We start from the raw sequence: 23520 nt of genomic DNA on the forward strand, positions 1-23520 counted from the left end.
ACACAGGGATCGCCGGTTCGAATCCCCGTGTTACCTCCGGCTTGGTCGGGCGTCCCTACAGACACAATTGGCCGTGTCTGCGGGTGGGAAGCCGGATGTGGGTATGTGTCCTCGTCGCTGCACTAGCGCCTCCTCTGGGAGGTCGGGGCGTCTGTTCGGGGGTGGACGGAGGAACTGGGGGGGGGATAGCGTGATTTCTCCCACACGCTGGCGAAACTCCTCACTGTCAGGTGAAAAGAAGCGGCTGCAGACTCCACATGTATGGGAGGAGGCATGTGGTAGTCTGCAGCCCTCCCCGGATCGGCAGAGGGAGTGGATCGGGACGGCTCGGAAGAGTGGGGTAATTGGTCGGATTCAATTTGGGAGAAAAGGGGGGGGTTATTTTGCTCATAATCCAGCTCCTGTGCCCAAACAAAACCCTTTTACGCACAAATTCCAGTTCTTAGAGCGCGCTACACATCATGGCTGCAAATGTGAATGAAAGTGAAACGTCTTGAGGAAGGTAGAATACACAAAATAGTGACAAAAAATGAAGTAGATTAGGAGCATTGTAAAGGTTGCACTATATTTCTGAAGATGACATAATGTACAAGCCATTGTGTCACGGGCTTGTGAGGACATTGTGGTACAAGATAAGCCAACCATCCAGCCAATGGATACACTCTTAGCTACTGCTGCTTTCCATACTGGTTTTTTTTGCCCAGGCAGAGCAGTCATTTTACTTGTGTAGGCAATTACAGCAAAACCCGTTCAATGACACTTTCAAACAGTTAATTACCATAGCTATTTCACCTCTTTTCCAACTTTTTTTGTACTTTTAGCCATCTTTACTGGTCCTGGTGTGTGTGACCGGAAATGAGGAATCATTTATGACAAGGGAATGACCGTATTTCTGAATATCCTGATTATTGCCATCCCCAGTCATCTCTGCCTTCGTCGGCTGTGTCAGTATGCCTCTGTTTTGGTGTTACCTCCTTTCGGTCCACCTGCTGATGGTCTCCACCCCAGTGGGTGCAAGCGTGTCTAGGAGCTTCAAAGACTGCAGCCAGTTCTTCTATATGCACACCCCACCAGAGGGAATCCGGGGAGACGCGCTGAGGAGGATCTGTCAGCGCTATCGAGACCAGCTTCACTATGCCACCTTGTATGACAGCAGTCAGCGCCTCCCTCTTTACTCGGCCTACATCTTTAAGAAGTCTGATGGAAAGAGGAGGATGGACACTCCCTGGATGTACGAGCCACAGGTACTGATAGCAGCACTGCTGGGTTCAGTTTGAACGCCACTGCCAGCTGGCCAAAATAAATGTGGCAAAATAGATGGGCAACTCTCTAGAGCAAGTTACATGTAAGACGCGGTCAAAACTACAGTCATATTTTTTTGGTGCAACAATGCCAAGGCAACTCTTTTGGGTATTGTCTCCAATCAAATTTATCAAGAAAAGTTTACTTTTTCAGGGTGCAATCGTCTGTATTTTCTTTGCATTGTGTTCTCTTGTAATCCTAGTGAAAACACACAATCCCGCTTCTAAACTACCACACAGCCTTCCTATAAATTGCCCAAGGCTGGATTATGGACCGGGCATGCCGGGCGAGTGCCCCCAAAAGGTCAGGGGTATTTTGTTCACGTATAGTAGAGATCCCCAGTTATACCCTACAAGGGACGTTTGTTCCAACCCTACATCGCGATGCAGGCCAGGGCCCAAGCTACAGTCTCTACTGATGCAGGGCCCCAAACTACAGTCTCTATTGATGCGGGGGCCCCAAGCTACAGTCTCTACTGATGCAGGGCCCCAAGCTACCATGTTGGGTATTTGCATTAGTTTTATATTTAACAATGTTTAGTATTGTTTGCGTAGCCTATCTGACGGGGCGGGTGGCGGGGGGGGGGGCAATGGGTGTGCGTACCCCGGGGTCCCCTGGTGGGTTAATCGGGCCATGAAATTGCCCTCAGACAAATTATTAGGATCATGATCATATTTAAAATCAGTGCCACCACCTATCTCTGCACTTATCTTTCTACAGCTGGTTTCAGACGACGAGAGTGGGAACATGAGGGTGCTCCCCTTGAGCGATGACAGTCTCCCTCAGATTGAGGAGAGCCAGGCTGTGCTGGAGGACTTCACGGATGCTGTGGCATACGAGCGCGGCTCGCTGAATCCGGATCAGCACCAAGCGGAACCTGAAGAGAAATCTGCCACCTACGCCCTGACCAACGTGATTCCACAGATCACAGGTTTCCTCCAAGCTTCCTGGGATCCATATTTGGACGTCATCCGCCGGCGGCTCAACAACTTCTGCCGAGGTAAATCCTTCATAGTGACGGGGGCCACAATCTCTGGGGCAACAATACAGAGGGATCGATTAGATCGTATAGCAATCCCAAAACACTTGTGGTTGGCGTACTGCTGCCCGTGGTTTGACCGCAATTCACCGTACGAGGTGAGGTTCATGTTCCCCAGCTATGGGGGCTACGCGCTGAACGAGGAGACCGGCCACAGTGTGGTAGAGGTCCCTTTGAAGACCCTGGAGACCTTTCTGAAGAGCCAAACGAATATGGACAGCAACCTTGCTATTTTCTACAAGGGCTGTCCGTCAGAGAACCGTTTCAAGAGGAAAACGAAGGACCTACAAGCGGTTTTGGTCTGAGAGAACATGTTGCGCTGGCTTGACAAGTTATGGATTCAGTCTATTCATAAACTAGAATAAACTGGTTCAAACCAAATCAGTTTTCATAAAGGTGTTATGAACTCGAAATTAATCCAAGGTCAAGTCCGTTCTGGATTGAATTGATCTGACTCCACGAAAGACGAACATGTATTTTGAAAGAGCAATTTCTGGCCTTAGATGAAGACTCCAGTGAGGAGAAGAACTGTTAGGTCAATGGCAGCTTGAGAAAATGGACCATATGGAGGAGATCACCAACTAGTACCAGCCAGATCAGCTAAATGTCAGTGAATTTATTTTAAACATGTGCATTTCATTTCGTTGTTGGAACCCCGGTGTTATAACTCAGCTAATCACAAACAATAAAAAAAAACCCTCGATAAAAACTCTATAAAAGGGGCGTCCGGGTGGCATGGCGGTCTATTTGGTTGCCTACCAACACGGGGATCGCCGGTTCGAACCCCCGTGTTACCTCCGGCTTGGTCGGGCGTCCCCACAGACACAATTGGCCGTGCCTGCGGGTGGGAAGTCGGATGTGTGTGTCCTGGTCGCTGCACTAGTAGCGCCTCCTCTGGTCAGTCGCGGCGCCTGTTCCATGGGGAGGGGGGAACTGGAGGCAATAGCGTGATCCTCCCGCGCGCTACGTCTCCCTGGCGAAACTCCTCACTATCAGGTGAAAAGGAGCGGCTGGCATCTCCACGTGGATCGGAGGAGGCATGTGGTAGTCTGCAGCCCTCCCCGGATCGGCGGAGGGGGTGGAGCAGCGACCGGGGAGGGATCGGAAGTGTGGGGTAATTAGCCAAGTACAATTGGGGAGAAAAGGGGGCAAAACAAACAAACAAACAAACAAATAAATAAAAACCTCTATTAAAAAATCATGTATAAAATTAAGAAAAAGAACAATTTTACTTCAAGTCTAGTTTAAGATCCAGAAGAAAACTCCATAAACATGTGATTAGGCTGTAATCGTTTACATTCTACATTTTATGAGATGCCAATCAAATTCTACGTTTGTGAAATGTTAAATGTATCGTAATTTTTCTCGATTAAGGCCTGTCCGTGGATCACAGCACAGCCCCGTATTTATAATAGCAAGCAGAACAAATGAAGTGTAGTGTGAAATTATTTTGTAAATATCATTTTGAACTGGGGTGTTTTTTTTTCACCAGCAGGCAATGTGAGGTAGCTATGTGAGGGTGAGCGATGGCCTGCTAGTAACTGAGCGGCCCAGAAAAGCACAAACCTGTTAGAAGAGTTGGAAGTGTTGGAAAACAATCTACGCATATATATATATATGTGTGTGTGTGTGTGTGTGTGTGTGTGTGTATAAATATAGATGTATAGATTTTATCAACAACATTGACGGTTTCTGGAAAAAACGTTATATATATATATATATATATATATATATATATATATATATATATATATATATGTATAAAATCCAGTGAGTCAAGTAAATTCTTTATGAGACAGTACAAGCCTGTTTCATGCCATAAGCAATCATCAGCTGCAAATATATATATATATATCCATCCATCCATTAGCTTAATGGCTTATCCTGCTCTCAGGGTCGCTGGAGCCTATTCCAGCGGTCATTGGGTGGCTGGCGGGGAGATACCCTGGATAAGCCGCCAGGCCATCACAGGGCCGACACACACACACACACACACACACACACACACACACACACACACACACACACACACACACACACACACACACACACACACACACACACACACACACACACATTCATTCCTGGGGACAATTTAGTATGGCCAATTTACCTGACTTACATGTGTTTGGACTGTGGGAGGAAACCGGAGGCCCCGGAGGAAACCCACGCAGACACGGGGAGAACATGCAAACTCCACACAGACGACGACCGGGGACGACCCACCAAGGTTGGACTACCCTAGGACTTTCTTGTTGTGAGGAGACCACGCTAACCACTGTGCCGCCTGTGTGTGTGTGTGTGTGTGTGTGTGTGTGTGTGTGTGTGTGTGTGTGTGTGTGTGTGTGATATCCCTGAATAGCAGGTGTTCTTTTTGCATTGCTATCACTAAACAGAATTTGCATTGTGGTTTTTGGGACAGGTGAGGTGTGAGCCATTTGGATGGAGGCACGGCGGGCGGCTGAAATCTTGCCCACGACGCTCCTGCCCCTGCTTGCACCTCAACAATGTCCTGACATTTTTTTGTCCAATCACACGAGCTTAGTTCACACACCCATCCACACAAATCATACTCCAAACAACAGCCACTTCCATACCAAGGGGGTTGGTGGAGCAGGAGGGGTATGAGTGGTTCAGGTGATACTACATGAGCCTGTATGACTCATACCCCCACAGCCTTCCAGTATAGCTCCATACATGACACAAGGGCACATTATGCACTGGGACTTACTGGGATGTCAGCGGGTCGGTGAGGGTAGGTGGTCAGCCGGAGGGCGACAGGGAAGGGGGGGGGCTGCCCAAGTGGATCACTTTGTCCTTGTTGTTGGGTGGTATCCTGCCTGCTGTGTACCGGCGGGGCTGTTGCGAGTGCTGCTGGGTGCTCCCTGGGTCCCCTGGGTGGTGGCTCATCATCGTGTGTGCGTGTGCCGTGGGGTGGGGGGCAGCTGTTGGACTTGCTCCCACTGCTTGGCATTTCTGGAATGGGCACAGGGGACTGCATGTCTGGCTGTCTATGGGCACTGGCGGGGGCCTTGTCAGTCCCGGGGGGTTGCCGTCGGTTGGCCTGGGTCGGGAGTATTTGGCTACGTGGGTGCATGCTGCAGCTGGATGGGGCATCTAGCAGGCTGCAATGTGGCAGGCGTGGCTGGATGTGGCCTGCCTGCCTATCTGCTCGGGGTGTCAGTCTGTCGATCACAGGGCCAGGGCCTAGCTCCGAGCCGGCGGTTGGTGTTAGTTGTCTGTCTGCTGGTGTTATCCATCCTCAGCTTGGGTCCCACGTTTGCAGATGCACCCTGTGCCTAGGGGTTGGTGGTGGGGGGTGCCTCGGGGGTGCAGGCCCGGCTTGTGGTTTTGGGATTGGTTTGTGCTCCTCGGGATGCGGGGCAGTCGCTCTGCATGCTCCTGGCCTCCCTTTGGGCTTTGTGTTCCTCTGGGGTTGTGGTGCTTTGTGCTTCATCTGTTCTCTTGGTCGTGGGGTGTCTGCACGACTGTGGGGCCCGTAGGTGGCTGCAGAGATTGTCTGCTGCTCAGAGGCACTAGGATAAGTTGCAGATCTCAGACACCAGAATTAATAAGGACGAATCCCATGCATTTTTCTCACAGGTCAACACCTCACATACATGTACACACTGCTAGCTAGCATCTGCCTCGCGCACCCCCTGGAACACCCTCTGGATTACATCCCTCTTCCTAGTCCTTTCTCCCCCTTCCTTTTCTTTTCTCGTTTTCTCCTTTATCGCTGTAACTGTTTTCATAAATCAATATCGATAAGATCGATTTAATTGGGTTTTGTTGAACATTTGTCAGCATGTTTCTATTCCTGTGGAAAAATGTAAAAAAAAAGACAGAAAAGAAAAAATAAATAAATTGTGTTGTGAAGAGTCAAAGTCTAAATGAATGTAAAGGTCAAAAACTACGTTAAGGGGGAGGGAGGATGGGGGAGAGTCACGTGTCTGTAATGCGCTGTTGCTTATTGAAATAAATTAATGAAAACACTCACCAATAAAAAAATATTGATTTATGAATGATTTAATTGTTTTTATTTAAACCTATCATCAACACCTACCATTGTAAGATTATCTATTTTCATTCCCACGTGTTTGATTTCTTAAGAAGAGGTTGAGGTTTCAGATTATGTGGAAAACATTAAAACTCTATGAAAAGTTAGAAAAAAAACTCCACTTATGAATTCATTAAAACATATATTTTATTTGAAATTATAAGGGTTAAATACCCAAACATAATAGAAAAATAAAATTTCTTTTAGATCCTTATCCAGTATTTTGAGTTCATTTCTGCTCGTGTACCATAAAATGTATATGGATGAATCTAGTCGAGTTAACACTTTGTGAAGTTTAATAAATTCATATGTAAGCGTCTCAAAAACCAGACAGCCTTCTCTGTTGCCTTGTGTCATGAATGAGCTGTTGGTCTCTCTCTCTCTCTCTCTCTCTCTGGACTTTACTTCTTTAAGAAACCTGATGACCAAAAGATCTAAATTGAGATAAACTTTTTTTTCAAACCTCCTCATCCCCCAATGGAAGAAGCTGCAGCACTGTGATAGTATTGGCTGCACCATCATTCAGGTATCCAAGTGACGGACCAGTGGTGGACCGGTTGAGGTGTAAGAGGATTTGCATGCTGAAAACCGATAGCAGAGAACCAAGTGTGAAACTGGCTGTTCCTATTTCACTCTGCTGCAAGCAAGAGCGTCACGCTTTGCATTTAATTTGCAGAAATAGATGCTCCAGAAAATGATTTTTCAGTAAAACTGATACTTTTTTTTGGGGACTCCTCCACTTCTTTCACAGGCTCTTCGCCGGCAAACATCCCTGACACAACAACTGCAACCATCTGTTGGCTTGATTTCGGTAGTCATCTAAACCATGGCGGTCTGGGCGCAGCTGGCCTTGCTGCTTGTCAGCATAGTCATATCGGCGGTGAGAGGGTCGGTGGAAAAGGAGTTGACACCGGAGTGCAAAGCATTTTTCTATATGGGGACCCCACCGTCAGGGCTGGAGTACCACAACCTCCAGATCATCTGCCAGCGTTACAACAACAAGCCACGTTATGTGACGGTGTACGACTCGGGGGTGCACGTCCCTGTCTACTCTGCCTACACCTTTAAACGTTCAGACGGGGAGAAGCGGATGGATGTGCCCTGGATGTATGAGCCCCAGGTAAAAACAAACGTGTTGTGAGACAGGTACAATCTAGAGAGATATTAAAGAAAAGTTCACGTCATTGCCCTCCCCTGTATCCACACTACATAATGTGTATCTGTGAATGTTCTCATTCATCCAGGTCATGGTTATCCAAAGGAGTTGAATCAAGTGCAACCAAGTCCAGTTGCACTTGATTCAACTCCTTTGGATACATAATGTGTATGTATCCCCGATTAAAATGTTTTACTTTTGAGCAGTCGGATCAGATCCCAGTCGACCATCTCATGATCCCTCAGTCGTTCATGTCGTCTGCCTGTCCCACACAGCTATCGACATCCTCCGACACGGGGGAGATGCAGCCATTCCCACTGGGCTACACACACATGAATTTCGAGGACACCCAGGCCGTCCTAGAGGACTACGCGAACGCCGTCATCTACGAGCGCGGCGCCCTCAACCCCGACGAACACCAGGCCGACCCTGACGACAAGGCCTCCACCTACACCCTGACCAATATTGTGCCTCAGGTCCGTGAATTCAGCACCGGGGCCTGGAGGAAACAGCTGAATATCATTCGCAAGCGGCTCAACAATTACTGCCGCGGAACGGCCTACGTGGTCACAGGTATCACCACCTCCGGGAGGATGATACGCCGGCAAAACGCCAACCGCGTAGCGGTGCCCAACTACATGTGGTCGGCGTACTGTTGCATTAACTACGACCGCAATGCGCCTTACGACGAGCGCTACAAGTTCCCGGCCTACGCCCACTATGGCGTCAACGAGAAGGAGGGCAACCAGGTGCTGGAAATCTCCATCAAGAAGCTGGAGGAGTTTCTCAAGAAGTCGACGTTCGTGGACAAGAATTTTCAGGTCTTTGTGGATGATTGTGTCCCGCCTTATTCTAATTAAGCTCATTAGGAAAAAAAAATATTTAGCTGTCAATGCGCCATCTCGCAGTACTGTAGCCACCGCGGTGTATATCTGATATCGCCGTGTTGGTGTTGTTCCTACCACTTCATAATTAATGTTGCTCCACGACCGTCATTTCAACTGACCAATCACGTTGTCGTGCCTTTACGCCCCCGGGGGCGATATTATGAACCCTACATAGCCCTCGCCAAAATCCCGTACCCTGTCCCAAATCTCGCGAACGGACGCCGGATTTCCGCTGCGTTGCTAAGGAAACAATCAACTATCAACTCGGTGCGAAGCAAAGCTAACGTTAGCTACCTTCAATTTTGTAATTTTGTATTTTTCGCAATTTTGGACAGCTGGCTGCTTTTGTAATTTTGGACTGCTGGCTGTCAACAACAGAACGGAGGTAAGTAACGTTAGTTGTCTGAAAATGAACATATATCTAATAAATAGACTTTCTCACATTTAAGAAAGCTAATCAGTAAGTTGTTACCTGTGTATAAATGTAAAAGTCATATTACTACAATATAGGAGCTCGTTTTGTTTGTAGTCATGATAAGGGGTGAAGTATCCTATGCTCAAACGTGGAGCAAGCAAAGATTGAGTTAAAAACGTTAATGTTGATTGTGGATAACTTAGACAGGTACAGCGTTTCCTTGATGAGCGCTAACCCCATAACAACATATTTTCGCGTTGCTACGGTGGCGCACACGTGACAAAGCCAGAAACGAGATTTTGGCGAGGCCTATGTAGGGTTCATAATATCGCCCCCCGGGGGGGGGGCGAACGACGGTTGTGGGCGCCTTGTTTTTTTTTCCCACCCGCATTCCGGGAACTCTGCCTCTGATTGGCTAGTACTCGTTGCCTCCGTTGGTTAGGTTGGTTAAGGTTAGGGTTAGGGTGGGGTTAGGGATAGCGTTAGCCAATCAGAGATAGAGTATGGGCGGGTCTTCCCGGAATTCAGGTGGGAAAAATAATAACGCGTTGTGGGCTAGCATGGGTTAGCTATCGGGTATCGATTAGGTTAATGTTAACTTACGGGTTAAGATTGGGGTGAGATACGTGTTAGGTTGAGGTTATGTTAGGTTAGCTTTTGTATTTCTTTTCCCCTTGTCGCATAGGCCCGACATAAAAACAACGTGATTGGTCCGTTGCAACAATGGTCCTTGAGCAACAATAATTATGACGTCATCGGAGCGACAGGGCGATATCAGATTGTGTGCCACCATCATCCTGTGTTGCTTCTCTGACCACTTGCACAGTGAATGCCTCGACAGAAGCAGAGAAACCATTGAACCACATGTCACAATGCAGTGGAAGAATGTCCCCATGGGGATTAATAAAGATAACTAAGCTTAATGTCTCATTACCTCTAGTGGTGTCCTGTTTTCAATCTTTTGTGAATAGTTGATATCAGCCTTTTTTTGACTGGTGGCCACACAAGACACGTTAAAATGTTTCATATTGTTCTTTTCTTATATGACTGATCAGCTGAATGAAAGATTAATCCAACTTATATTTGTAACACTGATACAGTTGATTGTTGCTTGCCTTGCCTCAATTTGCAGGGATACGCTTTCCTAGGTTGACCGTTTTGGTTATACTGCTGGTTGTACATTTTTCTGATGTAATTCCATCCATCCATCCATCCATCCATCCATCCATCCATCCATCCATTCACCCATCCATTCACCCATCCATCCATCCATCCTTCACAAAAGAGATTTTTTTTAAATATTTATTAGCTTCTAAAGAGAAGGGGGTAAAAAAACGGGACTTCTGTTCTTTCACTGTCAACAAAAAGAGCAACAGTTATATATTAGTCTTCCCGTGCTATCCAATTTCTTCTGCAAAAAAACCTCTACCTGCTTTCACTTAATATTTCTATCTTGTCTCAGCCTACATGAGACACGAAGACACGATTAGCGTTATAATGCAGGTTCTAATAATAAATTAGTTTGCCTGTCATAGATTTCAAATTTTAGATTTACTCTTCTCAACTACCCCAGGGTGGCATGGTGGCACAGTGGTTAGCGCGGTTGCCTCATAGCAAGAAGGTCTTGCATTCGAGCCTCGGAGTAGTTCAACTTGGGGGTTGTCCCGGGTCGTCCTCTGTGTGGAGTTTGCATGTTCTCCTCATGTCTGCGTGAGTTTCCTCTGGGTGCTCTGGTTTCCTCCCACAGTCCAAAAACATGTTGGTCAGTTGAATCGGCCATACTAAATTGTCCCTAGGTGTGTGTGTGTGTGTGTGGGGGGGGGGCCTGTGATGGACTGGCGGCCTGTCCAGGGTGTCTCCCCGCCTGCCGCCCAATGACTGCTGGGATAGGCTCCAGCATCCCTGCGACCCTGAGTAGGATAAGCGGCTTGGATAATGAATGGAATGGATTGAAGGCAATGAATGGAATGGATGGAAGGCAATGAATAGACTGGAAGCAGGGTTTGGGATAAGTGTTGAGATTCTGATCTTCTGTGGTAGTTTTCTCAGACCCTGGCCAGTTACATGACAGGGGGTTGCTTTGCATCCTATTTGACCCCAGATAAATAGCAAACAGAATAAAATTTTAGGGTGTATTGTCAGTATCTGTCCTTTATACACTGGTGAACATTTGATGAGTTTTATTCTCTTTATCTATTTCTTTTGAATTAGATAAAGAGAATAAAACTCGCCTTATGCTGAATATGGAGCTGACAGGGAAGAGGAAAAGAGGGAGGCCAAAGAGGAGGTTTATGGATGTGGTGAGGGAGGACATGCAGGTAGCTGGTATGACAGAGGAAGATGCAGACGACAGGAAGAAATGGAAACAGATGATCCACTGAGGCGACCCCTGACCGGGGCAGCCGAAAATAGTAGTAGTAGTAGTATCTATTTCTTTTTAAGTTTTCACCCTTTTCTATATCCCTCTCTCTTTCCAACAGAAAAACTATATGACTGACAGTGAAACGAGATTACACTTTGTGTAGAACATGATGAAAAACAATAAAGTTATCTTAATTCTGCTGTTTCACACAGAGAGCAACTATTATGCCCACTTCAGGTTTGTCTCTTTCATTGAAAGTTATCTCAGGCTACTCTCAAGTACTGATAACATTCACTGCCGTTTTATGCATCGCACTTTGAATATATGGAAAAGGGAGTCATTGGGAGTCGAGTTTATTGTAACAGCGAATGAAGTGAGAGTGAGTATGATGTTAGTTGTGATAAACTGTACCCGAGTACTTGGCTTCTGAAGCTTGGTCGACTGCTGGATTTGTAGTAGTGTGTTAGGGCTGTAAAAGCAGGGAGTGAAAGCAGACTAAGAAGGCTAGTTTAGAGTGGAGAGGGTCAAAGGTAAACTTGAGGCTCCTGGTTAGTGGAAAAAGCAGCTGTCATGATGATGCTCAAATCAACCAACGGTGCCGTGCTGCTCGGAGCTGTTGTGACCTTGCTGACTTGTGTACTGCTACATGTTGCTGAGGCAGGAGTGGTGGAGGACTTCAACCATGTGGAACGCTGCAAGGACTCCCTGTACATGGGAACTCCGCCACGAGGCTACCTGAGTAAGTCATTAAAGAAAATTTGCCAGCGCTACGAGGACAAGCCACGCTATGCCACCCTCTACGACTCCTACAAACACATCCCCATCTACTCGGCTTATACCTTCAAAAAGTCGGACGGGGAGAAGAAGGTGGACTTCCCTTGGATGTTTGAGCCTCAGGTAAGTTTTGTTGTGAAACCTGACTTGAATCTAAGTTACTCTGAGAGCCAAGTGTATTAGCAATCTTAAGTTTCACGCTGAGTTGTAATGTATATCTTAACACATGCCCACTGTTGTCAAATGTACTGTGTTTAACCACAATACCATACATGGTGGTAAGTACTGCATTTGTCAGTGCACACACTTGGAGGCATTCAACTGGTCATCTATTTTCTTTAGACAAAGGAAATAATTTCATGGTTTGATTTCTAGATTTCATGAATTCTCATCTTTTACCTTAGTAAAGCCTGAGGAAAAAAGATATTGTTGTTGTTGCTCTGGACAAAGAGAGTAAAATTGAGATAAGCTGCTTTACTAGAGTATATTGTTATAATACACTTTATATTGGTTATCTAAACTGAAATTGTTCATTCACAAACATCTGTATTTCAATAAATTTGCTAATGCATAAAAAATGTAGTGAAAAACTGAGAAAGGAAATGGCTTATGTGTAAATGAGATTAGTAAACCATCAACAGATTCAACCTTTCTAAATTAACGTAGTCTCACCAATGGTACATTAGATCACTTCTGTCTTTTGATTTAACTCAACTCATTGTCTTTTGCTTCTCCAGCTCTCCTCAGAGAAGGGCAGCAATAACATGGAGCCCTTTCCTCAGTCTGCTCAGATGCACATGAACTTTGAGGACACCCAGGCAGTTTTGGAAGACTACGCTGATGTGGTTCAATATGAACGGGGTCATCTAAATCCTGATGAGCACCAAGCTGACCCATTAGACAAGGCCTCTACCTACACCCTAACTAATGTGGTGCCTCAGATCAGAGAGTTCAACATAGGTCCCTGGGCCGAATTCAAGGAGATTATCCGTAAACGCCTAAACAACTACTGCAGGGGCAGGGCCTTTGTAATTACTGGAGCGACCACCTCTGGGACCATGATTCGCCGAGACAACCTGGACCGGGTTGCCATACCGGAGTACATGTGGTCCGCCTATTGTTGTACTGAGTTTGACCAAAATGCACCTTATTTTGTTCGTTACAAGTTCCCCGTGTTTGGAGCATATGGGCTCAATGATCGAGTAAACAACCACATCGTAGAGGTTCCTCTCAAAAACCTTGAGAAGTTCCTCAAGGGGAGGATGGAGGTGGACAAAAATTTCCAGATCTTCTACAATGACTGTGTACCAGATATTTGAGAAATTGTTGACTTTAACTCAAATTGATCGGTCATATTTCTTGTTTACGGGAGTATCGTTTAAATTTTTGGCAAATGTGAGTTTTGTGTGTCTCACTGAACAGATAATTACTGGTTTGACAGTGAATCTAACATGATCACATGAAATATTGTTAAGGTAATAAAACAAGAAAATGACTGGAAACTGTGTGATACACCTTAATAAAAAATGTGTTAATACAAATGTGTTCATACAAACAATCTATTAGAAAACTAAACTTTTTCCTGTTGTTGCAGCAACGGAAAAACAAGTCTTTTTTCAAATTAGAAAATATCAATACTAGTCCTAAAATTCTTTACACCCAAACAATGACATCCTTTTAAAGTCTGACTGTCTAACGTTCATTCATGAAGCTATATCAACATCTTGGCCTCAGGGTAAGAGTATAATATGAAGTGAAATATGGGTCTGAACAGTTTCCACTCCTACATAAAATGAAACGATATCACTTTAGAAACTGTACCGAATATGAGGCCAATAAAATACAGAATTCACAATAAATTTAACAGAGCCATAATCCAAGAATTTACATGACAAGAATTTATTGAATCGCCTCAAATTATCAATAACCATTCCAACCACAAGATGGTAGTGCAGCTCTGTTCAAAGCAATATCAATATCAAACACTGTCACATTCCTTGATGTGGGGACAGCAAGCAAGACCAGGGAATGACACATTAGCCAAATCACTTTCAGATTATAGAAAACTCATCTGGAGATTCAAAACAGGGATTATTTTGTTTATGTAAACAAAACAAAAAAGAACAAAGAGGTTTTGACAGCTGTTATCAAGGAGGCTGGTTCATAATCCCATAATCTGCAGTCTGAGGCAGGCATAAATTGTAAAATGAACACTGATCCAGGGATGATACTCTTTTCCATGCCACCCATCCTTGCTTCTGCAGCACTGCCTTTTCCAGGGGAAGTCCGAAGTAGTGAGGGTCAACAACTAGCAGAAAGCTCCCACTTTCCCCTGTGCATACCCCTAGTATCCCCTTAGAGCCGTTGTCCCTGTCCCCTCCCATCATGACAGGAGACCCATGCCTCTGGAAGTGTTGATGGAGCTCTTCCACCGCCACCTGCTCCAGTTCTGCCCCTCCGCCCCTTACATGTACCACCTTACAAGGAAGGTCATAGAAGTAGTCAAGGGCCAGCGACGCCTCAAATGTTCCTATCCATTCCCTTGAATGTGAAAAAGAGGCTGATTTGTCCCCCATGGAGACCAAGGCTTGTTGGATCTCGGGGAGGCTCGGTGGGGGCTTGCACTGGCCTTTGGCTGGAGACCAGTTGTGGCACAGCCAGGAGGCAATCGTCTGAACAGTACGATAGCCGCATCCCCAGCCCCGGTCATCCTGCCCATCACAACCATAATGGAAATAGAGATACTCTCCGTTTATTGAGGAAAATCTCAGAGGTTCTGTAACTGGTCGGCGCAGTCCATCGTGGACACTCCTAACTAAAGCATGGATCCAGTCTGTGTCCAATTTAGTTTTCGTCGTCATTCTCTCAGTGCAGTTACATCTCTGAATCGGCTAACTGTTAATTCATTGCGTTATTTGCTTCTTATCGACAGTCGTTATTTGGCTGTGGATACCGGGTAGCGTACAGCTTTCGTAGCTTTACGAAGATCAATGTTCAATGATGGCTGTTCTTCTTCGTCTGCCCTCGTCAATCTTCTTCTTCGTTTTCCTGTTTTAATTATGCTTGACAAATGGCCAAATGAGCATTACCGCCACCAATCGGTATGGAGTGTAACTCGGGATCCCACGTCCCAAGATAATTCTGTCAATCGTCTTTGCTCTACAAATACACTGAAAGACATGGATCTCCAAAACGTCTCTGCAAAAAAAAAAAAATCTCAAATAATTTTACTGAAATTGAATACGTCTCCGATATGCGTCCCTCGAGTACATAAAAAACAAGGCCATGGTTCCGCGTTACCTTTTCACATTACTGTGCCAGAGTTCGCTGAGCACACCTGTGCATGGGCTTTCTTTTATTAGCAGCGTAATGATGTCACCTGCTGTAAAAGGACATATTGTGACTTTTACATCGCTCTTCAAGAATAGACACAAAAGACAACGATGGCATTTCATAACTTATCTTTAATCGTCTCTTTGATGCTCTCGCTGCTTGTGCGCGATGTTATTTTTGGACATGGTGTTGTGGCAACTCGGAAAATGGTTGGAGTTGAAATAAGATGCGGAGAAGTTGAGATGAGAATAACGTTGAAACGGGAGTTTTTCGAAAAGAGACGCATCCCTTTCACTAACGAACGTCTTCGCCTGGGGGAGAAGTCAACTCGGGATTCTTGCAGAGCAGTTTTAAAAGAGGACGTCTCTAAATCTGAATTGGTCATCGACGCTAGAATACAAGAATGTGGGACTAAGTCCAAAGTAAGACTAGATGGATGCAACGATAGTAGAAACGCCATTAATTGGCGGTTTTGACAATTTTTTTTAACATGGGATCAGAATCCATGGTAGTTACATTATTTGTAATGTAAACTCAACGAAGAAAACGTTGCTTCTCGATTTGAAGTCACATGTAGTCCAACAAGCGAGCGTATTTCAACGGGGAAAAAAATCTGGAAAAATAAAATGTTATAGTCCAGCTCGTTTCATATTGTAGCGACCCTGAATTCGCTACAATATATTCCTTACATTTACCTTGGTATCAAAAGTTGAAATCAAGGGAACTCGTCTCTGGTTAAGCCTGCAAACCAACGGAGTTATAAAACTCATTTTAGTCCATCAGAACCAAATTTATATATATATATATATATATATATATAGAGAGAGAGAGAGAGAGAGAGAGAGAGAGAGAGAGAGTATGTAGTGTGTTCAGCCGGTAGTGGGCTTTATAGTGCTGATGATGATGATCATTATTATTATTAGCCTATTGTTCTGCACGTTTACATGCAGTCTTTACTTGGGATTTCAGAATTACTTTCAGGCAGGGATAATGCCGAAGTTTAAAAGGCTGATTTTCTAATTATTTCAGTGATTAATGTTATTTACTCGCTAATGTTGTTATCCAGGTTGATGGGGAATGGCTCGTTTATTTCAACAACTTGGTGCTGACTTCTGCTGTGGTCCCCATTTCCAGAGGTAGTCCGATAGTCAGAGGGCCAACAACCAACATACCTATCGAATGCCATTATAAGAGGTAAGGCACCTGCAAATTTCACCCCTTCAGGGCCCGCCCTTCAGAGATCCCATTTCCTCTTGAAAACCTCTTAAACTTAATTTGACTTATTTCTATTTAATTCGTTTCTGGGGGGGGGCACACCATCTGTAGTAAGAAAGATACAGTGCAGTGGCTGAGTTTTAATGTAATATGAATATTAGTAAAACTGGTGAAAACCCATTGATAACGTTTACGACTTCTGGCTAGCTAGCCAACTGTGATGGCTGCCGGCAAGGTCGCAAACCCCAATGAAAATGAATGCAGTGTTACCAACTTTGGTAACCTGGCCAGAGGGAGAGTTTGCACACAACGGTGCACTTTCATTCGTTGCTTTTATTCTTCTCGCTGCCGTGCACATAACGTTAGACAGCTAACGTGAGCTAGCGGGCTGTTTACAGAGCATTTATTCAACACGGAGATGAGCATCGCGCACCAATCAGAGTATCCTGATGCATGCTCAATAATCCAATTAAGAAAATCTAAAAAGGTTGACTCATTCGTATGTCAGTAAACGTTGTATCCAGATGAACTTTGACAATCAGCAGAGTAGTTTAAGACGCATCTCCATGGAAACACCCACATAAAAGGCCCAGTTTTCGAATATTCAGCTGTCTTCTAGAGCCAAAGTCGTTCGCTTGGTTTAACCATTACTATACCAGAGAGACTTTAACGTCCGCATATTGGTCTGTTGCCGTCGCAGTGTGTTGACGTCAGATTTGCTTTAGTGTCGCGACAGAATTGGCCGCCCGGTGTGGACACGAATGGCTGAAAGCCTGCTGCCATTTGAAATGGATTCGGGAGATTGCAGAAGGCTTCAAATCGCTGTCTTTCAGCTTGTAACACTGCATGAAACTTGAAGATGCAATATCAGTTGAGAATTAACAAAACAGACATGTAACATTTTATTGCACAAAAAAACCCCGAACCTCTTACATTACAAACTTGTTTTAAATGACCAAAATTAAACGGCAGCTAGGCCAGTTTTTAAATTAAATTAAATAAAACAGAACAACGACCTCTTTTTAAATGACTTTGCTAATTTTTGTTTTCTATCAAGCTGTAAAAGGGTTTTAGCATAATGTGACTAATGGGCTCAGTTTGCCTTACATTGCGGCACGGTGGCCCAGTGGTTAGCAATATTGCCTCACAGCAAGAATGTCTTGAGTTCGAACCCCAGGCCGTCCCAGGTCCTTTCTATATGGAGCTTGTATGTTCTTCCTGTGTCTGCGTGGGTTTCCTCCGGGTACTCCAGTTTCCTCTCACCATTAAAAAGACATGTATGTTAGGGTTAATACTCCTGCCTGTGCCCCTGAGCAAGACAATGGAAAGAACTGGAGTTGGTCTCCGGGCGCTGCAGCTGCCTCCTGCTCCTATACAATAGGATGGGTTAAATGCAGAGGACGAGTTTCAAAAGTTTCATTGTAACAAACAACAACAACTGTGCAAGGACAAAATAAAGTGACTCTCTTCTTTCTTCTTCTTTTTGTGTCCTCTGCAATGTTACTATTGTCAATTGCCTATTGTCAATTAAATGATAAGCCCCAACTTAAAAAAAAGAAACACAAGCGCTGCCACTCTTATCTTCTACCCCATGAACCTAAGTATGATCTGTGCTTTTCTGCCTGTGGCATCACAGAAAGCAAAGAGTAAGTGGAGAGCCTCTAACCCCGACCTGGCTGCCCCTGACCTCTACTATCAGAGCCTTTGGCCTGCTGCACTTCTCCCTCCGCACCATGACAGGTGAACTTCAAAATAATTAATTTCCTTGACAAATAAAATGCTCCTAAAATGTCCCATTTTGATTCACAGTAACGATATATATATATATATATATATATATATATATATATATATATATATATATATATATAAGCTTGAGTATTTTATTTGCTTCGTCGTAGATAATTGGACCTCACCACGTAGTTCTTCATTATACCAGCAGGGGGAGCCAGTGTTTCTGGAGGCCAGTGTGGAGGCCCCTCTGCACCCTCCTCTCAGGATCTATGTTGATTACTGTGTTGCTACCACGAAATCTGACCCCCTCTCCTTGCCCAGCTACAAGTTCATCACGAACTACGGGTCAGTCTCTGTGTTTGAGTGAACAGATAAACCTTAATCCGTTTGTTACTATGAAGTGTCTTCTTCAGATGTTGGGTTCATTACACCAAATTTAAGTCTTGCGTTGCTCAAATGTAAATGGAGTCTGTGTACTTGAAACATATTAAAATGGTGAGGCACACATTGTTGTATTTTATCCACTCAAGTGTGCTCGTATTTTGCATGTGTTTCGCCCTCTTTGACAGATGTCTTGTGGACAGTGTGGTGCCGCAGTCATCCTCTCAGTTCTTTCCCAGGGAAGAAGACAACAGACTACGCTTCAGTCTCCAGGCCTTCCTCTTTAACCAGGAATCTACTGACCAAGTAAGCTGGCTTCGTTCTTAGTTTAGTCAATCTACCCAACTCTGACACCCAAGTACTCCTGCTTACAGTAATATATAAACTTCACAAACTGTCAAGCTATTATAGGAAATTTAGGGATGTATTCAACATATTTAAACTGTTTGAGATTAAACACTGTAAAATCCTTTGTCAGCTATTGTAGTTGTCTCCAACCATTTTGCCAACACTTCAGATGACCTGCCAGGGTCTAAGGACAGGATGTTGTGTTGCTGTAAAGCCCCTTGAGGCAATTTTGTAATTTGTGATAATGGGCTGCACAAATAAATTTGACTTGACGTACACATTTTCTCCTGGAAATGTACTTTCTATTTTTAATTACTGCCTTGGTAGGCTATCAGGTTTACAAGTTGCTTTATTATAATGAAATGTATGATTGGCTTTTGTCCTTGTGGAAATATACAAAAACATTCTTTTGCTTCAAAGTGTACTTATCATATTGAACCTTGTCCTGTTATCTGTAAAGCACGATGTAAAACTTGTCAATGAATCTGCCTGTCAAAATAAGACAATAGAGCTAACATTTGTTATGCTGGTTGTGCTTTCTTTTGCTAGACGTTTATCAGCTGTCATCTCAAAGCTACCCTCAAACAACATCCAGCTGACCAGGTCAACAAGGCCTGCTACTTCCATCGGCCTTCATTCAGGTGGGGCTGATGATGCTTTCCTACCCATAATCTTTTAAGCCTACACAGTGCTTTTCAGGTTTATGTAAATTAGTGAAAATTAGTGTCATTTTGCCATGTCATTTTATTTCAGGTAATGTCACTTAGTTTAATGGGAGCCTCCTAGGTTGCATGTTGCAGGATGTGGCATAACAACTAAACTACTATACTCGCTGTCATTCAGATGGCAGACCACAGAGGGAGATAGTGCTCTCTGCAAGTGCTGTGACTCCAATGACTGCTTTAGATGGAGTGGAAGAAAGACTGCCATTAACACTGAAGACCCTGCTCAACCAGGGACAGGTCACTCTTCCCTTTCTATAAACAAAACACAACCAACAAGATTTAGTAGAGATTGTACCAAATGTGGTGTTTCCAGCTCATGGTGAAACTGATAATTTTGCATATTTTCATTTGTGCATTAATCTGTACATGGCTACAATGGTTATCATGATCGCTGTGAATCAATATTTTTTGTTTATTTCTAAAGGAAAGGAGCAGGAGGCAGACACAACAGTGGGGCCATTTTATACCTTTCCACACTCTTATTGGGCAGGCCATCTCTCTGTCAGTCACTGAAGAGCCCGCTCCACATCCTATTAGTCAACTGCAGGTGGGCACAGGACACATTTAATGTGGAAAATAAAGGAGCTCAAAGTTATTGTGGGTGTTTGCATTAGACAGATCCCTACAGTTCAGATATAGGAGGTATTCGCTTGAATGATCAAGCATTCTGGGAGGCCCTGAAAAGTGACAGAGTTTGGCTCACAATGTTCCAAATAACCCAATTTCTTGGTTAGAGTCACATAATCTTAAAAGGCGTAGCTATATCTGAGGCAGTTTGAACACAGGCTTTTATCATGACATAAGTTTTTTCTTATTGAATGGGTCTTACCCAGTAGGTATGAACAATTACCGTATCCATACTGTGCCAATGAGCAACATTGGCAAAGAACCCTTACGGCAGTGAACATAAAATATCCTGCAGGAAACTGCTGCTTTTCTTTGTGAGAAGAAAACACAACTGTTAGAAAAAAAAACCCAGATCCCTCAGAACCACCTGAGTATAGTTAAATGAGCACATGATTCAGAGAAATGCTCTGTAAATAAGAAATAAGTTTTCGCTGATGTCATCTGGATTAAAATTGAGCTGTTCATTATCTCAATGTAGAGGGGCCAGCCTTGTGTTCGAGCTATCTGCCTGCATCCCAGCCCTCAAACGGATTTCTACAAGCATTAAGTCAGAAAAATCAGTTTCATCTGACACTGATGTTACAGAAACGGCTGTGGAAACTAATTTCAAAAAGCACGATAATAGCAGGCATCTTGGAACGAGCAAACTCAATAATCGCACACGGTTGAAAAGTGCAAGGCCTATTGTGGTACACTGGGTTTATGTGTGCAGTATATGAGAGTTGGATGTGGTATGCTTGCATATAAAAGCAATTTCACAATCTGGAGGAAAGTTTTTTGGGCTGTTTATCATGTACCCTAAGCTATATTTAAAGTTTTGTGCTCCTCCACTAAAATATCAATTACAAAATGAGGGGTTGCATGAATTGCATATAAAAGCAAATATTTGATTGGCTTTATTTTTCATTAAGTCTATAACCTGCTCCGTTTGTGCTTTTGTAGAATACTTCATTAAAAAAAATACTCTTGGTTTCAGCTTTTCTAAGCTGTGCAAGTAAATTGAGGGAAGTGTCAAAGAACATACCAACCATGTGTAACCCAATGCCATAAACACAAACCACAGCAGCTACAGTAAAAACCTGTTGTTATCTTGTTGGAAGAAAAGCTGGGTTTCCAAAAATCATCCTGAGTGACACTTCTAGGTTGTGGGCTGATACCTGACGATGGTCAAATATGTCAAAGTATGGGAAAAGTAGTAGCCTTGTTTGAAAATGTGTCATTGTGCAGCGGCACGGTGGCCCAGTGGTTAGCACTGTTGCCTCACAGCATGAAGGTCCTGGGTTCGAACCCCAGGCTGTCCCAGGTCTTTCTGCGTGGCGTTTGCATGTTCTCCCTGTGTCTGCGTGGGTTTCCTCCAGTTGCTCTGGTTTCCTCCCACCATCAAAAAGACATGCATGTTAGGGTTAATACTCCTGTCTGTGCCCCTGAGCAAGGCAATGGAAAGAAGAACTGGAGTTGGTCCCTGGGCGCTGCAGCTGCCCACTGCTCCTATACAATGCGATGGATTAAGTGCAGAGAACATATTAATTGTAAGAATACAATTCTTTATAAGAACACACTGTCAAAATAAAGTGTCTTTATTCTTTTTTTCTAATACTCGGCATGGGAATTCTTAAATTACTTGGCATTGCCCTCTTCAGTTGTCGATTACTGATTTGTTTTTTAAAGTTTCGTGGTATTCATTGTCAGACGACCAATGATTTTACATTAAATATGGCAAAAAAAACAAAAACACTATTTCTTGCATTTTCTGAACCTACCCTTTGCTGAATGTTTTGGTTTTTTTTCTGATTTCATCTGATTTTTCTAGAACAAACTGGCAGAGAGATCTGCAGCTGTGAAACCCGGCTGTTCTCATGTGCTACAGGAACTAAGTGAATCGTCTAGTTTTCTTTCCTAGAGCAATTAGACTGCATTGCATGCTGCTGGGCCTTGTTGCATAATGCTAATGCCCCTTGTTTACCTGGGGCTTGAACAGCTGTGTGGCATCAGCTGAGCTTCTAGACATTAAAGTCAGTGTTGGCACAGTACAAACCCTTTCTTGGTGGAAGTACTACGTTTTGTTTGAGATGTTGTAGTATTAGTGCTGGCTGATGCATTTTCATCACACACCACCAGGGGAAACGTCAATGGGCCATCCATTGAACTACATAGCTGTTTTGATTAAGTCATAAGGGACCCATCCTCAATTGACAATATTAGTCTCGACAAGGCAAAGAGGGAAAGGGGGAAAGAGTTTTACACTCCTTGTTGGCTTTTTGGTGTGTGTGTGTGTGTGTGTGTGTGTGTGTGTGTGTGTGTGTGTGTGTGTGTGTGTGTGTGTGTGTGTGTATTGGCATATCCCTCGGTAATGAAGTTCCAAATTTCTACCGTGAATAAAAAATATTCTAACGGTGTTTATTCCTACAATGAAGGATATAAATGTACTTTTTTTGGGGGGGTTGTTTTTTTGGGGGGGTTCCCCCTTTTTCTCCCCAATTGTACTCGGCCAATTACCCCACTCTTCCGAGCCGTCCCGGTCGCTGCTCCACCCCCTCTGCCGATCCGGGGAGGGCTGCAGACCACCACATGCCTCCCCCGATACATGTGGAGTTGCCAGCCGCTTCTTTTCACCTGACAGTGAGGAGTTTCGCCAGGGGGACGTAGCGCGTGGGAGGATCACGCTAATGATAATAATAATAATAATAGTAAATCAAAATTATATAGCGCTTTTCTAGTACTCAAAATCGCTTTACAATAAATGGAGTGAAACAAGACGACAGATGAACATAACACAGACATACAGGATTGGATGGGAAGGGGAGGCTAGGAGAGGGAGAAGCGGCAGTCACACACGACGCCAGCAGTACTGTCTAGTCCCCCCCTTGCCCCTTGAACAGGCGCCCCGATCGACCAGAGGAGGCGCTAGTGCAGCGACCAGGACACACCCACATCCGGCTTCCCACCCGCAGACACGGCCAGTTGTCTGTAGGGACGCCCGACCAAGCCGGAGGTAACATGGGGATTCGAACCGGCGATCCCCGTGTTGGTAGGCAACGGAACAGACCGCCACGCCACCCGGATGCCCCTGAAATTTCAATTGTAAATTGTAATTAGGGAGTTACAAGTAATGATCACAATAGTGTATTGCCATGGCACGGTCGGTTGCAGGTAAACGTGTAT

The 23520-nt window shown here is 44.4% G+C and overlaps 5 protein-coding genes across 5 annotated transcripts; 4 read left to right on the forward strand and 1 right to left on the reverse strand.

Moving 5' to 3' along the window:
- Positions 1-950: 950 nt before the first annotated feature.
- Positions 951-2646, forward strand: si:dkey-85k7.11 (endonuclease domain-containing 1 protein). Its single transcript, XM_056300171.1, has 2 exons — positions 951-1244; positions 2023-2646. Exons 1-2 carry the CDS (start codon positions 951-953, stop codon positions 2644-2646), a joined length of 918 nt encoding a protein of 305 aa, XP_056156146.1.
- A 4581-nt stretch (positions 2647-7227) lies between these two features.
- On the forward strand, positions 7228-8417 carry si:dkey-85k7.10 (endonuclease domain-containing 1 protein). The gene is made up of 2 exons (XM_056300172.1): positions 7228-7521; positions 7833-8417. Exons 1-2 carry the CDS (start codon positions 7228-7230, stop codon positions 8415-8417), a joined length of 879 nt encoding a protein of 292 aa, XP_056156147.1.
- A 3377-nt stretch (positions 8418-11794) lies between these two features.
- On the forward strand, positions 11795-13314 carry LOC130130464 (endonuclease domain-containing 1 protein-like). Its single transcript, XM_056300173.1, has 2 exons — positions 11795-12118; positions 12733-13314. Exons 1-2 carry the CDS (start codon positions 11795-11797, stop codon positions 13312-13314), a joined length of 906 nt encoding a protein of 301 aa, XP_056156148.1.
- A 572-nt stretch (positions 13315-13886) lies between these two features.
- ufsp1 (UFM1-specific peptidase 1 (non-functional)) lies at positions 13887-14962 on the reverse strand. Its single transcript, XM_056300723.1, has one exon. It carries the CDS (start codon positions 14854-14856, stop codon positions 14143-14145), a length of 714 nt encoding a protein of 237 aa, XP_056156698.1. The 5' UTR covers positions 14857-14962; the 3' UTR covers positions 13887-14142.
- Positions 14963-15534: 572 nt separating this feature from the next.
- On the forward strand, positions 15535-20423 carry LOC130130465 (zona pellucida sperm-binding protein 3-like). The gene is made up of 8 exons (XM_056300174.1): positions 15535-15750; positions 16395-16522; positions 18180-18283; positions 18445-18622; positions 18847-18964; positions 19556-19647; positions 19850-19952; positions 20164-20423. The coding sequence occupies exons 1-8, from the start codon at positions 15535-15537 to the stop codon at positions 20242-20244; spliced, it is 1020 nt and encodes a 339-aa protein (XP_056156149.1). The 3' UTR covers positions 20245-20423.
- Positions 20424-23520: the final 3097 nt, after the last annotated feature.

Source organism: Lampris incognitus, chromosome 20, assembly GCF_029633865.1.
Source record: "Lampris incognitus isolate fLamInc1 chromosome 20, fLamInc1.hap2, whole genome shotgun sequence".
Lineage (NCBI taxonomy): Eukaryota > Metazoa > Chordata > Actinopteri > Lampriformes > Lampridae > Lampris > Lampris incognitus.